We start from the raw sequence: 17603 nt of genomic DNA on the forward strand, positions 1-17603 counted from the left end.
TCTGCCATTTCTGTGAAACAATTAATGAGAAAGGAAATTATGGCAACGCTAATAATTAAAGACTTAACAACTCATATTACCATTGTGATTACGGTTGCTATCATTCTCATTCAACAATCTGAAATTATATGCTTGTGTGATTAAATACAGGTATCCAACAGGTTACGAAATAAAACTAGAAATTGTTTACCAGACAAAAAGTAACTCACTGAAAATTAGAAACCAAAAAAGTAATCGTAAAAAAGAACAGTTGGGAAAGTTAGATTGAATATCAACAAAAGTCGCCATTTTTATTCGCGTCGATTTAGAGAGACAGGGAATAAAATACGACTTACTCAAATCTGATCGCCACACTTCACATCTGATCACGTTGAGAGATTCATGCAAGCAGATTCGTAAGGTAGCTGGTCTGCTGCGTTTCTGTACTCCATAATACGTCTTTTTCTGCTTGTAACCCTTTCAAAAGGGTAATTTAACATGAAAAATAGAGTTCTCCAACCTCAGTTTTCACCCTTTAGCCATGACTGTTAGTAATGATCAAATGATCGTCGATTAGAACACGATTTTTGAGCAGCATTTCAAAAAATTTACCAATAGAAGAATACTGGTAATTTTTTGTAGTATTCAACCCCTCACTACTTTTCGAGAAAGGCAGCGAACGGTGAACTAATCAAATTTACTTTCATTTATGTACTGCCTGTACTCGCAGCTGCTTTACGATGAGTGATGGTGAGTAAGCAAGCTAGCAGTTTATAAATATCTGGGGATACAGTGTGATAAAAAAAAAAAAAAATAGTCAGATGTGTGTGAATTCCTAAGAAACCAAACTGTTGAGGTCATCGATCCCTAGACTTACGCACTACTCAAACTAACTAATGCTAAGAACAACACACACACCCAAGCCCGAGGGAGGATTCGAACCTCCGGCGGGAGGGGCCGCGCAATCCGTGACATGGCTCCTCTAACCGCGCGGCCATTCCGCGGCGCTCAGTGTGGTCAGAAACAGTCTGAAAAGCTTGTAAGGATGGTTCAGGGTAGATTGTATTGAGAAATAATTGTTAAGAAAAAATTCGATACTTTGCACCGTATCCGAGTTAATTAGCACTGAAATTAGCCAATCAGGCCGCAGCGTGCACAAATTCAAGAGGCCCACCCGATACAATCTGTGTTAGTTGTACTCATAGCACAGATGATAGCGCATGAGGCTGCTCAGCCTGTGGCTCGGGTTCGATCCTTACTACCGCCCATGTCCAATTTTAGTAGCGCTCTCTTGTTTGGTTTTAAGAAACGAAAAGAAACACACTTTTGGCGACATCGTATCCGGCGGGCCGCTTGAGTTTGCAAGTGCAACGGCCGTAATGGCTAAATTCATTGTTAATAAACTCGGAAACGGCGCAACGTACGGAAATTTTTTGTTAACAATTATTTCTCAGCACACCCTACCCTGCAACACCCTTACACGCTTTTCACGCTGTTTCTGACCACCCTCTGTAGTGGTGTAGATATGGATCATATTCCAATGCAGCTCCACTAAAAGTTTTCCACGTTCTAGATGTAAATGGACGACGTCCCTGTTTGTCGTACAGCATTTTATGACGCCATCATTATGAGTCTTCAACTGTCTCAGACACTGTAAGCTACGCGTACACGTCAGCATCTAAAATGCGACGGGTTTGTAACTATTCCAGTATCTCTATAGCATTCAAGGACGCGCTAAATCGGACTTACTTACTTTCCCTGGGCATATCGTAAAGTAAATAATCTTCATAAAATTTTTCTCAAGGATTTCTGAACGTAATATACTTGTGTCCAAAATTACCACTATTTCCTCGTCGTGTGTCTCACTCACGATATAATGATACTAACTGTCAACAGATGTCCGTACTATCGTGTCCTGCACGGAAGTGGCATTCTAGTCAACAGACAACCGCGCCAACGATGACGTCAGGGCACCTGTCCAACGGAGTGGTGTTTGCCAAGTAGTCCCACATCCACAACCGCTGTGTACACAGTCACAGACGGTGCAGTATGGCACGGAGAAGACGCCTACCAGGCTTATTGCAGTGGAGGGCCATGGGAAGAATGGAAGCAGGGCAGACGCAAACTGATGTGGCCCGATGGCTTAATGTGAAGCGTTCTGCTGTGGCGACAGCTTACAGAGATCGAAACTGTATCCCGAATACCAGGGCGGGGCCAACTACGTGCAGCATCAGAAAGAAAAAAATGAAATGATCGTATGGCATTTATTGGCCGGGATATCCCCTTCGGGGTTCGGCCGCCATATTGCAAGTCTTTTTATCTGACGCCACTTCGGCAACTTACGTGTCAATGATGATGAAGGACACGCAACACCCAGTCCCTTGCCGGGAATCGAACCCGGGTCCCCTTGCGGCGGTCGAACCCCGGAGGGGATATCCCGGCCAATAAATGCCATAAGATCATTTCATTTTCTTTCTGATGTTGCACGTAGTTGGCCCCGCCCTGGTATTCGGGATACAGTTTCGATGAAAGAGAGAGCCGTTATTTGGCTGTAAGGGCACGACGGTATCGCCTTAGTACTGTAAGCAACAGGCATCTGACCTCGCAGCATCCACTGAACGTGTAGTAGCGAGGCAAACGGTACAGAAAGCTTCGACAGAGGGGCCTTTATTGTCGCAGACCTGTTGTATGTGTACCTCTGACGCGTCTTCACAGAAGGGAACAACTAGGGCGGAGCCGTCAACATACCACCTGGACGGTAGAACAACGGGACAATGTACTTTTCACAGATGAATCCCGATTTCGTCTGGACAGTGATTCTCGACGAATTCGCAACTAGAGGGAACGTGGAACACGATTTCGGGACCCAGTAATTGTGGAAAGAGACTGATATCTAGATGATTCCTAATGGCGTGGACAGGGACTATGCTAACCACTCGAAACACCTCTTTGTGAAATTGTACGGTTAACATGGCAAGTTTTAACTGCTGCCAGGTATCGTGACGAAATCTTGGGACCTCACGTGCGGTTGTTGCGAGGTGCTATGGGCACAGACTTCGTATTGCTGGACGATAGTGCTCTACCTCATGGAGCACGTGTGGTTGATGTTTTCTTGGAAACGGAAAACATTGCACGCACGGGTTGTATCACGTGAGCATCCACCAACCACTCTCCAAGAGTCGCGAGCAGCACTGCAGGAAGAATGGGCAAAATTAGATTGATGACATCATTCACAGCATGCCCCTTCGTTGTCAGGCCCGTATTGATGCCAGAGGTGGTTAAACCCCATGCTGTGCGCATTAACCAGTTGTCAGAATGTTTGTGCACGTTAAGTTGGAAAAAACGAGGAACATTTTTATCTACCGTTATGCGTGTTGCATATGTTTACTTTCTGTATTCTTTATACTGTTTCTACTTTACTATCGCCTGAGTATACTGTTTTGTGACAAAATAAACGCAACCTTGCAAAAAATGGTTCAAATGGCTCTGAGCACAATGGGACTTAACTACTGAGGTCATCAGTCCCTAGAACTTAGAACTACTTAAACCTAACTAACACAAGGACATCACACACATCCATGCCCGAGGCAGGATTCGAACCTGCGACGTAGTGGTCGTGCGGTTCCAGACTGTAGCACCTAGAACCGCTCGACCACTTCGGCCGGCCTCGCAATCTTGCAAAATGTCGGTTTGTTCCTTTAATTTTGGACACCAGTATAGTTTTAAATACGGTTTTAGGGCTTACCGTTGTATTTTGTTTTTGTATTTTCTCAATATTTCGCTGTAAAAACCGCCCAGTTTCGCCGAATGGTGTAGCAGTTGTTATTAAAATCTCAGAAACCGTGCGCACAAGTAAATGTTGGATTCGCACTGTCACGAAATAATCTGTGAATATAGTCGCCGACCTCCGTGCAAGCATCGTCTGCGAACCGCTCTAGTGTAATACATTAAAAAGGTTAATAATGTTGTACTCGGAGAAATAATACAATTTTTAAACTTGCCTAGTTCCTCATGGTTTAAACTATCTCCGTTCCAGATTTCAAGAAATCGGCTCTGTGATTTAATCGTGAAAACGTAACAGAGTTACTTTCACATTTAATAATTTTAGTATGGTAGCGTGGATGAAACACGTTGAGGATCCCATAAGCACTTTATTCATTACGTTGAATCACATTACGTAGAACATGTCGACCAATAAAGAATTGTCACAAATATGATGTAGTTCAAAAGTCAAAGAGTGAACAGCCTTCTGAAAAGGTAAATAATTTTCCTCAAGTCAATAACATTCTACAAATCGATAAATATCGTGTACTATTACACTAAAGTAGCCTATGTTCTTCTTCAGGGTCCAAGCTATCTCTATACCAAATTTCATCGATATTGGTTTAGCGATTTCGTTGTGAAAACGTAACAGACAAGAATTTATTTCGCGTTTATAATATTAGTGTCGATATCGATTTTATTCGATATTCCGATTGTATGCATCTTGAAATGTGTAACACAAAACTCTCAGGAAGTCTTAGAATTGTTCCATGGTTATTTGATGTCTTTCTTTATTACTCCAAATAATAGCAATAAAAAACCGAAAGTCGATAATTTCATGATCTGGTTTTCTTGAGAGGGTTTAACAGCCAGGTTAAACGGGTTAAAAAAAAAAGCGGTATACCCAAAACCCGGCTGTTTCAGCAGTAACCGCCATCGCTATGATGAGTTCAAGTCCCCTACCGATGTGAAAGCGATGCTATTGCCACCTAGCGGTACAGCTGCCGCAACTCCAGAGAGTGGCGACGTTTCACAAGATTCCGTGTCACACCTAACGGTCTAGCAAAGGTTGGCTCCATAGTTCATAATTGTCAGTTAGAGGTATGGCCATCCTCCGTAATAAACTGAGTGAAGTTTTCAATGGTGAAACTTCAGTGTTGTCATGTGACATCCACACAGAAACGATGACAAAAATGACGAAGAAACAACAGTACAACAGTAAACAGCAGTAAAGTTTTAAAACATATGTTTGAAAAATAGGTTGTCGGATTGAACCCTGGCGAACCACATATTTTTCAGGCTGCTTTTTAATCTAGTATTCACCTACACTCGGAATATTGGTTAGGGACACACAGGTCGACGAAATGACGTCCGATTAAAACGCCTGCCCAGGTCATTGAGCCACATGAAATTATTACTAGCTTCAATAACAATAATATGTTCAACGTCAAAGTGCAATAAACGCTCACAGACAGTAGATGGCAGTACTAGCAGCAGATAGTGTGCAAAGCGTGCTGGAAGGAGGTGGAGAATAGTGCAGTCATTGTAACGCGGAAACAGTGATTTATCTGACATCCAATAGGGCATGACCATTGAATTTCCGGCCAAGGTTGGAAGCATTTCCGAAATGGCTAAGTTTGTGAACCGTTCGAGTGCTACTATGGTTAAAGTATACCGTCTACGGCAAAATGGGGCTATCCAAAACCAGCGTCGAGGCAACTGGTTCAACCACACATGCTGAATGCTGTTCATCGACGACGAAAGCTGGAATTTTCACACCAGTACCACAACTCGACATCCGCTGAGTGGTGACAAGTGATGATCTTGTCGTTTTGGAAGGTACAGAGGATCAGCACAAGTATGCATCTATCTTTATGGGACAATGTCCACACCTACATACTGTTTTTTTCCTCGGTACGATGGCATCTTTCAGCAGGACAATGCAACGTATCTCACAGCTGACAGGGTACGTGCGTGGTCCGAAGAGCGCCACGATGAGTTTACCGTACACCCCCGGCCACCAAACTGCCCGGACTGAAACCCAACCGAGGATCTGTGGGACCACCACCTGCGGGCCATTCGTACGATAGGTCCTCAACAGAGAATCCTTGAGCAGCTGGCCACGGCACTGGGGTCGGCGTGGCTCCACATCCCTGTATGTATCTTCCACAACCGTACTGAATCTCATCCTGGACGCCAGCGCTGCATAAAACGGCTACTCAACGTGTTAATAGGTGGTCGCATTAATATGTGACTAGACCGCATATTACCACATTCTACGCAGTCATGCAGGCCCGTCGCTAGGGCATGCAAGGTCTGTAGTGAAGCCATGCGTAGACGAGGCGGGGTGGGGAGGGGGGCTGAAAAGGAAAAAACGGAAAACTCGCTTTAAAACAACTCGTTTTCTTTATTGGGAAAATTAAAATCAATTTTCAATAAAATCATCGACTACCACATTTCAAAAACGTAAAATCAGGTAACATAGCAACATGTGTGTAAAGTATTTATTTGGCTAACAGCAAGTTAAAGAAAACAGTCGGAAACCATGCTGTTATTTCCGGCTACCTTAACATCTACATCTACATCTATACTCCGCGAGCCACCTTACGGTGTGTGGCGGAGGGTACTTATTGTACCACTATCTGATCCCCCCTTCCCTGTTCCATTCACGAATTGTGCGTGGGAAGAACGACTGCTTGTAAGTCTCCGTATTTGCTCTAATTTCTCGGATCTTTTCGTTGTGATCATTACGCGAGATATATGTGGGCGGTAGTAATATGTTGCCCATCTCTTCCCGGAATGTGCTCTCTAGTAATTTCGATAATAAACCTCTCCGTATTGCGTAACGCCTTTCTTGAAGTGTCCGCCACTGGAGCTTGTTCAGCATCTCCGTAACGCTCTCGCGCTGACTAAATGTCCCCATGACGAATCGCGCTGCTTTTCGCTGGATCATGTCTATCTCTTCTATTAATCCAACCTGGTAAGGGTCCCATACTGATGAGCAATACTCAAGAATCGGACGAACAAGCGTTTTGTAAGCTACTTCTTTCGTCGATGAATCACATTTTCTTAGAATTCTTCCTATGAATCTCAACCTGGCGCCTGCTTTTCCCACTATTTGTTTTATGTGATCATTCCACTTCAGATCGCTCCGGATAGTAACTCCTAAGTATTTTACGGTCGTTACCGCTTCCAATGATTTACCACCTATGGCATAATCGTACTGGAATGGATTTCTGCCCCTATGTATGCGCATTATATTACATTTATCTACGTTTAGGGAAAGCTGCCAGCTGTCGCACCATGCATTAATCCTCTGCAGGTCCTCCTGGAGTACGTACGAGTCTTCTGATGTTGCTACTTTCTTGTAGACAACCGTGTCATCTGCAAATAGCCTCACGGAGCTACCGATGTTGTCAACTAAGTCATTTATGTATATTGTAAACAATAAAGGTCCTATCACGCTTCCCTGCGGTACTCCCGAAATTACCTCTACATCTGCAGATTTTGAACCGTTAAGAATGACATGTTGTGTTCTTTCTTCTAGGTAATCCTGAATCCAATCACAAACCTGGTCCGATATTCCGTAAGCTCGTATTTTTTTCACTAAACGTAAGTGCGGAACCGTATCAAATGCCTTCCTGAAGTCCAGGAATACGGCATCAATCTGCTCGCCAGTGTCTACGGCACTGTGAATTTCTTGGGCAAATAGGGCGAGCTGAGTTTCACATGATCTCTGTTTGCGGAATCCATGTTGGTTATGATGAAGGAGATTTGTATTATCTAAGAACGTCATAATACGAGAACACAAAACATGTTCCATTATTCTACAACAGATTGACGTAAGCGAAATAGGCCTATAATTATTCGCATCTGATTTATGACCCTTCTTGAAAATGGGAACGACCTGCGCTTTCTTCCAGTCGCTAGGTACTTTACGTTCTTCCAGCGATCTACGATAAATTGCTGATAGAAAGGGGGCAAGTTCTTTAGCATAATCACTGTAGAACCTTAAGGGTATCTCGTCTGGTCCGGATGCTTTTCCGCTACTAAGTGATAGCAGTTGTTTTTCAATTCCGATATCGTTTATTTCAATATTTTCCATTTTGGCGTCTGTGCGACGGCTGAAGTCAGGGACCGTGTTACGATTTTCCGCAGTGAAACAGTTTCGGAACACTGAATTCAGTATTTCTGCCTTTCTTCGGTCGTCCTCTGTTTCGGTGCCATCGTGGTCAACGAGTGACTGAATAGGGGATTTAGATCCGCTTACCGATTTTACATATGACCAAAACTTTTTAGGGTTCTTGTTTAGATTGTTTGCCAATGTTTTATGTTCGAATTCGTTGAATGCTTCTCTCATTGCTCTCTTTACGCTCTTTTTCGCTTCGTTCAGCTTTTCCTTATCAGCTATGATTCGACTACTCTTAAACCTATGATGAAGCTTTCTTTGTTTCAGTAGTACCTTTCGTACATGATTGTTATACCACGGTGGATCTTTCCCCTCGCTTTGGACCTTAGTCGGTACGAACTTATCTAAGGCGTACTGGACGATGTTTCTGAATTTTTTCCATTTTTGTTCCACATCCTCTTCCTCAGAAATGAACGTTTGATGGTGGTCACTCAGATATTCTGCGATTTGTGCCCTATCACTCTTGTTAAGCAAATATATTTTCCTTCCTTTCTTGGCATTTCTTATTACACTTGTAGTCATTGATGCCACCACTGACTTATGATCACTGATACCCTCTTCTACATTCACGGAGTCGAAAAGTTCCGGTCTATTTGTTGCTATGAGGTCTAAAACGTTAGCTTCACGAGTTGGTTCTCTAACTATCTGCTCGAAGTAATTCTCGGACAAGGCAGTCAGGATAATGTCACAAGAGTCTCTGTCCCTGGCTCCAGTTCTGATTGTGTGACTATCCCATTCTATACCTGGTAGATTGAAGTCTCCCCCTATTACAATAGTATGATCACGAAACTTCTTCACGACGTTCTGCAGGTTCTCTCTGAGGCGCTCAACTACTACGGTTGCTGATGCAGGTGGTCTATAGAAGCATCCGACTATCATATCTGACCCACCTTTGATACTTAACTTAACCCAGATTATTTCACATTCGCATTCGCTAATAACTTCACTGGATATTATTGAATTCTTTACTGCTATAAATACTCCTCCACCATTGGCGTTTATCCTATCCTTGCGGTATATATTCCATTCTGTGTCTAGGATTTCGTTACTGTTCACTTCCGGTTTTAACCAACTTTCCGTTCCTAATACTATATGCGCACTATTTCCTTCAATAAGAGATACTAATTCAGGAACCTTGCCCTGGATACTCCTGCAGTTTACCAATATTACGTTAACTTTTCCTGTTTTTGGTCTCTGAGGACGGACGTTCTTTATCAACGATGATAATGTCCTCTCTGGTAAGCCGTCAGGTATTTTATCGTTTCGCCCAAGGGGGGGTCCCTCTAACCTAAAAAACCCCCGTGTGCACGCCACACGTACTCTGCTACCCTAGTAGCTGCTTCCGGTGTGTAGTGCACGCCTGACCTGTCTAGGGGGGCCCTACAGTTCTCCACCCAATAACGGAGGTCGATGAATTTGCAACCATTATAGTCGCAGAGTCGTCTGAGCCTCTGGTTTAGACCCTCCACACGGCTCCAAACCAGAGGACCGCGATCGACTCTGGGCACTATGCTGCAGATATTAAGCTCAGCTTGCACTCCGCGTGCGATGCTGGTTGTCTTCACCAAATCAGCCAGCCGCCGGAAGGAACCAAGGATGGCCTCAGAACCCAAGCGGCAGGCGTCATTCGTTCCGACATGTGCTACTATCTGCAGCCGGTCACACCCAGTGCGTTCAATAGCTGCCGAAAGGGCCTCCTCCACATTACGGACGAGACCCCCCGGCAAGCACACCGAGTGCACACTGGCATTCTTCCCCGACCTACCCGCTATTTTCCTGAGGGGCTCCATAACCCGCCTAACGTTGGAGCTCCCTATAACTAATAGGCCCGCCCTCTGTGACTGTCGGGACCTTGCCGGAGAATCGGCCACTGGCCCAACAGGCGAGGCATCCTGTGGTGGCTCGGAAACGATGTCATCACCACTAGGAAGCACCCCGTACCTGTTGGAAAGGGGTAAGGCAGCTGCCACGCGGCCAGATCCCACCTTCGCCTTTCGGCCAGGCAGGCGCGAGCCCACCACTGTCCGCCATTCACCCTGGAGTGATGGCTGACCGGTAAGATGCTCACTGCCGGAAGACGCAGCGACATCAGGGGTTCCATGTGATTCCAAGGCCACCGAAGCAGGCATAGGTCTCACCACAGTTGCCCCAACGCCACTACGAGCCGATGCCTGCGCCTCGAGCTCGATGAGCCTAACAGACAAAGCCTCCACCTGCCCCCGAAGAGTGGCCAATTCTCCTTGCGTCCGCTCACAAACGTCGTAAAACACTTTACTTCTACCCATATAGAAATCGCATCAATGTCAATAAACGCATCTTAAATCGCACGAAGATCGCGGCGAACGTAAGAAAAGGTACAGTATGTAAAATATTTGGCAATCAGGTATTTAAACCTTAACAGCCGGACACTACGCAATTCCCTTGCGTAAGCTTATAAATACGGAATTTTCCGTGCCTTCCGCAAAGCAAACTCTCGAATCATAGCTTCTTTCTTCAGCTGAGGCGCTTCATCTCTCTCGATTGGAAGAATGGCGAATCAGTTACGGTGGTCCTGCGCCATGGTAGATCTTAGATAGTCCATAAGAAGTTTTAAGTTTGAAAAATTTCTTTCTGTTGCCGCGGTGACAGGTGTCGTCAGTAAAATGCGATAGACTACGATCATATTAGCACTCTATTCTCTGGGCCTAAGTACCTAAATGTGTCCAGTATCTTCACGTTGGGAGGAAGTCCGCCCCGATAGCTGAGTGGTCAGCGTGACGGATTGCCGTCCTACGGGCCCGGGTTCGATTCCCGGCCGGATCGGGGATTTTCTCGGGTCAGGGCGTGGGTGTTGTGTTGTCTTCATCATCATTTCATCCCCATTAGGCGCGCAGGTCGCCCAATGTGGCGTCGAATGTAGTAAGACCTGCACCAAGGCGGCCGGACCTGCGCCTAAGGGGCCTCCCGGCTAATGACGCCAAACGCTCATTTCCATTTCCACTGTCAGAGGAATTGTAAACCGTGACAGTTTTACTTCTGAGACGAGGTTAGATGTGTGTGCATCAGCTAATTCCCCGTGTTGCAGATAACTCGCTTCTTTTGGCGACGAGTTGAAAACTTTGCGTCCCATTCTAAATTTGCCATCAGTTCTTTTGCTGTTTACATAGCAGATGTGGACCTTACAGCCCTGTAGTTTATGAGGAAGTCAGTCAATCTACTTGGACTTTTTCAGCTTGAAGAAGTTTTTGGCCTCATTGATGGCATTTAAGGTGTTTTGCCATATGGTAAGAGTCAAAACGAGTTGGAAGGAGTTGAGGGAATGATTTGCTGAAGTCAGTGCTTCAGACCGGACAGAAGAATCCTTTCTTGTTTCGGCAACCTCTTAGAGTGTTTCACAAACTTTCCCCATCTGTTATCTGACAGGTTTGACGCCCTCAACACGAGACTCCCATCTAACATGTGTATGTGTCTTTACGGTTAGTTCAGAACAGATTTCAATGAGAATATTCCATCTATCTATAGATGCAGCATATAGAGAGTGTATTATGCCGAAAAATGTCATTGCCTCCAAGGACCAATTTCAAGCTGTGAGTAACACAAGGCGTAAACACTATCCGATTGTTGATCTGCAAAACTTGAGCCTGTACTCCTTCGTATTTTCCTTTCATACTGGCTCTGTTGGCATATCCTTGGTCTCGACTATCCATCATGTTTAAATTCGTCAGTCCTTCTCCAGTTGTGTACTAAAAACGGAATGCATTCTTCGAATACGGTTGGAATTGGAACATCTGACATCTGGACGTAACAGATAAACTCGTTTGCTCCTGATGACTAATGTCCAGGGCGCAATCGAGGATGGCGGCGTAATATTTTGCAGCTCGAATGTCGTCTAGAATCCTTCCCTTAGTTGCCATACCTGTAAAAAAGAGCGTTTTTAAGACTGTTAAGAATTTTACGTTAACTTTTAAGAATGCTGATGAAGGCAGTACTAGGGGAAAATAATGCGGTCTTTTGAACAGTACAGGCTGTCCAATCCAAGCCTGTGAACATTCTTGAGCGATCCAAGCGCATGTCATTATGAACACAGTGCATCGTTTGAATGAGCGGATGTCAACAGAGCAGCTGACGAGTGAGCGCCGCTGCAAACGGATGCGGTTGCAGGAAGGAAGGAAGATTTGGTTTCACGTCCCCTCGACAACGAGGTCGTTACAGACGGAGCACAAGCTCGAACTGTGTCAAGGATGGGGAAGGAAACAGCCTTGCCCTTTCAAAGAAACCATCCCGACATTTGCCCACAACGATTTGCGGAAATCACAGAAAACCTAAATCTGAATGGCTGGACACGGATTTGGGAAGCGTCATGCTCCCGAATGCGCGCCAAGTGTGCCAACCACTGCGCCGCTTTGCTCGGTACGGATGGTCTGTGTCTATCAGCAATGAATAATCTTTTACCATCATTTTAATATTATTTCCCAGTGTGTATTTAGCTGCATTTATACTACGGCACATCTTAACGTTACCACTAAAAACAAAAAATCTTTAAATTCACTTTAAAAACGATACACAAAAGTTGAGGAGGGCATTGCCTCAAGTGGCACATGAAAACAAAGATGACGGTAAAACAGGAAATCGTGAGTGCAGCGAGCAATCATGGGTGCCAGCGCTAAATATTAACCACCGATAATACAAATCCTCAAAAATGGTTCAAATGGCTCTGAGCACTATGGGACTCAACTGCTGTGGTCATAAGTCCCCTAGAACTTAGAACTACTTAAACCTAACTAACCTAAGGACAGCACACAACACCCAGCCATCACGAGGTAGAGAAAATCCCTGACCCCGCCGGGAATCGAACACGGAAACCCGGGCGTGGGAAGCGAGAACGCTACCGCACGACCACGAGATGCGGGCTACAAATCCTCGCTCACATGAAATATCAGTGTGGTGAATCAGACACCAAAGGTCAAAAAAAGAAAGAACTGCAAAATAAATATCTGAGAGTGAGGCTATTCACCAGTACTAGCCACCCGTCGACTAACACGCGTTCATGTGGAGTACTTGAACGCCAGGGAACTTGAGCACAATCGTGCCTACGTGTCTTAAACTGAGCTTAACGGGCGAGTAGACACTCCCAATATATACTGAAAATGCATAAAAATTAGTGTGTGTACAACGGGTAAAGCGATTTTTTTATTCAATCATGTAATTTTTTAAATGCAGTCTTTATATTGATCCCCACTCCCACCCCCGCCTTACTTCACACGTATTATTTCGTTATGGGACCCATGAATAAGAATATAGTTACGACCTACCTAAAATTTCAGTCAGTTTTGAATTTGCAGTCCATGATAGTGATAACAAGTCTCCTCTTCATAAGTATGACCTAAGTATTCCTTGATCGCTGCATAGAAAGATACGATCATTTCTATCAGCTTCAGGAAGTTTCCATTGTCGCGTTGGTAAACTATTGACGAAGAATCTCGAAACGCTGAATGCGTTTGTGCTAAAAATTCCACTATTCTTGATAAAACATCACACCAGTGAAACCGCAGGAGAGCTTCTGTAAAGTGTGGAAGGTAGGAGACGAGGCACTGGCAGAAGTAAAGCTGTGAGGACAGAGCGGTGAGTCGTGCTTGGGTAGTTCAGTTGGTAGAGCACTTGCCCGCAAAAGGCAAAGGTCCCGAGTTCGAGTCTCGGCCCGGCACACAGTTTTAATCTGCCAGGAAGTTTCATATCAGCGCACACTCCACTGCAGACTGAAAATCTCATTCTGGCATCTCACCAGTGTTTCTTTCCTTATTCGTGCTGCGCTCATGTTGTCAATGGTACAGTTCTTTTTTGGCCTTCGTTTTAATTCCACCCATTTTGTGAAAGACGAAATATGTTCTTCCGAGCATTCATGTTTTCGAAGAGTATCAGTACAACGAATCCATGAGTTAAATCCTTCAGGTCTGCAGAGTTTACTTGTCACATGGGGTGTGGATTTAACTTGAAGATTCAGCAACAGAAGCAGTAGGCAACATCTTTAGATTCAGAGTAAAGAGGCCAGGTTCTTGAACTAATTTCGCCATTTGATAATTTATAGTGTCAAAAATGTTTGGAAAAGTGCCGAGTGTATTCGTTTCTTGGGAATTTGAGTGATGAAGGAACTTCTTATATATTCGACTATTATCTTTCAGTTTCAGATGATGAAAACACAACTACTGGCTCAGATTTATCATTAGAAGAAGTAGGTTGACCGTCGCCCTTACTGGAAACTTCTCGTTCTGTAGTTTCTTCCTCTCTCCTTTCACCGTACTTGCGCTGATCGACTCTGCTTTCGATGTTGGGCCACCTTTCTAAGGCAAGTTTCTGTGATTGTTGGGAGGCTTCCCGTAATTTTCTTTTACAGTTTTTTTTGGGCTCCACCTTCGAATATTCGCCCCTCTGTCTCTATCACGGCTTGCCATGATGCATAATCTGTTACCTTAATCAAAAAGAAAAAATGACATTAAAATTTCCAGAATGACTCCCTGGACGTTTTAAAGTTGTCGGTTCATACATCAGAAAACAATGAATAAAGAAAACTCACGTCTTTGATGTTGATGTTCACAGAACCAAAAACTCTGCGCACAACGATGTGTACGAATGTTTCGCCTGCGATTGGCGTGCCCTCGCCTTCGCCAACAATCGCTTCGGGTTGGATGAGGAGGAACAAAGCCGAAGAGAGCAGCGATCTTACAGAAACACCCGAAGCGACCTGCTCATTTTTAGCTGACGGTAGCGCGGCGCTTTGCTGGTTCCAGCGTTGCCAGATTTCGTCCAACAATAGGCTGGCGTACTGCGTGTGCTCATGTCCCTCCGCCTGCCCGTGGATGTAGTACTGCATCAATGATCAGACCAGAGACAACTTGCTTATCACCACAGAGCAAGTAAATCTTCGTTTGTACTATTTCTCTGCATTCATGAAATTGTACTTGCTGTGTGTAGCACCGCTGTTCACAAGTACGGCACGAGATCGCTGCAAGTGCTAGGCCGCTTCTAGCGCGAGTTCTATAGCGATCGCTACAGCCGATACATCCTCGCGACGGCCCTCCAGTCATGTATTGTCCTTCCACACAGGTTATAAGGTCCTTCGCCGCCTTTTTCTGCCTGTATATGAAGACTAATCTCACGAACTACTGCAGGAATCTTGACGTTCGCGCCGGATATGCAGTGGAATTGGCAATTCCTAAGAGGGCGGGAATGTTATCTTGACGTTCGCGCCGGATATGCAGTGGAATTGGCAATTCCTAAGAGGGCGGGAATGTTATCTGTACCATGTAACGAAGAAAGACGATCCGATTTCATCTATGCCATAGCACAAGTGACGTAGAAGATTTACGAAGTTTCGACTCATGTCTTTACTGATCGCCAAGGCCAGGATTTCATAAGCTACATACACTCCTGGAAATGGAAAAAAGAACACATTGACACCGGTGTGTCAGACCCACCATACTTGCTCCGGACACTGCGAGAGGGCTGTACAAGCAATGATCACACGCACGGCACAGTGGACACACCAGGAACCGCTGTGTTGGCCGTCGAATGGCGCTAGCTGCGCAGCATTTGTGCACCGCCGCCGTCAGTGTCAGCCAGTTTGCCGTGGCATACGGAGCTCCATCGCAGTCTTTAACACTGGTAGCATGCCGCGACAGCGTGGACGTGAACCGTATGTGCAGTTGACGGACTTTGAGCGAGGGCGTATAGTGGGCATGCGGGAGGCCGGGTGGACGTACCGCCGAATTGCTCAACACGTGGGGCGTGAGGTCTCCACAGTACATCGATGTTGTCGCCAGTGGTCAGCGGAAGGTGCACGTGCCCGTCGACCTGGGACCGGACCGCAGCGACGCACGGATGCACGCCAAGACCGTAGGATCCTACGCAGTGCCGTAGGGGACCGCACCGCCACTTCCCAGCAAATTAGGGACACTGTTGCTCCTGGGGTATCGGCGAGGACCATTCGCAACCGTCTCCATGAAGCTGGGCTACGGTCCCGCACACCGTTAGGCCGTCTTCCGCTCACGCCCCAACATCGTGCAGCCCGCTTCCAGTGGTGTCGCGACAGGCGTGAATGGAGGGACGAATGGAGACGTGTCGTCTTCAGCGATGAGAGTCGCTTCTGCCTTGGTGCCAATGATGGTCGTATGCGTGTTTGGCGCCGTGCAGGTGAGCGCCACAATCAGGACTGCATACGACCGAGGCACACAGGGCCAACACCCGGCATCATGGTGTGGGGAGCGATCTCCTACACTGGCCGTACACCACTGGTGATCGTCGAGGGGACACTGAATAGTGCACGGTACATCCAAACCGTCATCGAACCCATCGTTCTACCATTCCTAGACCGGCAAGGGAACTTGCTGTTCCAACAGGACAATGCACGTCCGCATGTATCCCGTGCCACCCAACGTGCTCTAGAAGGTGTAAGTCAACTACCCTGGCCAGCAAGATCTCCGGATCTGTCCCCCATTGAGCATGTTTGGGACTGGATGAAGCGTCGTCTCACGCGGTCTGCACGTCCAGCACGAACGCTGGTCCAACTGAGGCGCCAGGTGGAAATGGCATGGCAAGCCGTTCCACAGGACTACATCCAGCATCTCTACGATCGTCTCCATGGGAGAATAGCAGCCTGCATTGCTGCGAAAGGTGGATATACACTGTTCTAGTGCCGACATTGTGCATGCTCTGTTGCCTGTGTCTATGTGCCTGTGGTTCTGTCAGTGTGATCATGTGATGTATCTGACCCCAGGAATGTGTCAATAAAGTTTCCCCTTCCTGGGACAATGAATTCACGGTGTTCTTATTTCAATTTCCAGTAGTGTATTACTTTTGTTAACAGTCTCTGTTACATTTACGGCAAAGGTAAGAAGTAATGCAACTAATTGCCACCAAATTACAGAAATATTTCAAATTCACTAAAGACTCTAAGATGGGAGATCCCGAAAGCTATTCTTGCTATATCCCAGGGTGTCTTTCAAGAACATCGAGCTTCCAAACGAAATTCAGGACGGACACAGGAATGTTGACTGTTATGAGAGCAGTATTTTACGGAATGCAGGTACCCAGGGCATCACTTTCATATCGCACCACTGTCATCTGTTCCACGTGCAAATGGCCTTTACAGTGACATCTCGCGGCACTAATGAGAGCTGCAGCCTATAGCGCCGGGTGCAGCGATGGCAACTGGGATCCGGGGATGAACAGCGCTACCTATTTAGCGTTTTTATTGCTAAACTTAGCATGTTTTCCAGTGATACAGCATGAAAAAATTCAGTTTAGCATGTAGCATATTTTTTATCGTTTTCTCCTCATAAGTCAACAATTACGTTTTTTGTTCGAGAAACAGGATTGCGTCATCAGGAACGTTTTAGATCCAATCGCGCAACTGTACTGCTTCATCGACATTCAACCAGCCATCTAGTGTAGAGATGGCAAAAATAACTGTTGGAAATACCCAGTTACTTAGAAGTAGTAGTTACTGTAATAACTACCCATCTTATTTCTTTTTTTCCGTCAATCTTCTTACTGGTTTGTGCGAACCGCCACGAATTCCTCTCCAGTGCCAACTTCATCTCAGAGCAGCACTTGCAGCCTAACTCCTCAATTATTTGCTGATGTATTCCAATGTCTGTCTTCCTCTACAGTTTTTACCCTCTTTAACTCCCTCTAGAAC

At 45.6% G+C, this 17603-nt stretch overlaps 1 protein-coding gene across 1 annotated transcript in view; it reads left to right on the forward strand.

The window, feature by feature from the left end:
* Positions 1–11464: 11464 nt before the first annotated feature.
* The window catches only part of LOC126474526 (uncharacterized), a gene marked incomplete at its 3' end in the record, with an annotated part of 152876 nt that continues 146737 nt past the window's right edge, over positions 11465–17603 (forward strand). Inside the window, exon 1 of the mRNA XM_050101996.1 lies at positions 11465–11496. Coding sequence (XP_049957953.1) covers positions 11465–11496 — 32 coding nt within the window. The remainder of the gene's footprint in view (positions 11497–17603) is intronic.

Source organism: Schistocerca serialis, chromosome 4 (genome assembly GCF_023864345.2).
Source record: "Schistocerca serialis cubense isolate TAMUIC-IGC-003099 chromosome 4, iqSchSeri2.2, whole genome shotgun sequence".
NCBI classification, from domain to species: Eukaryota; Metazoa; Arthropoda; class Insecta; order Orthoptera; family Acrididae; genus Schistocerca; species Schistocerca serialis.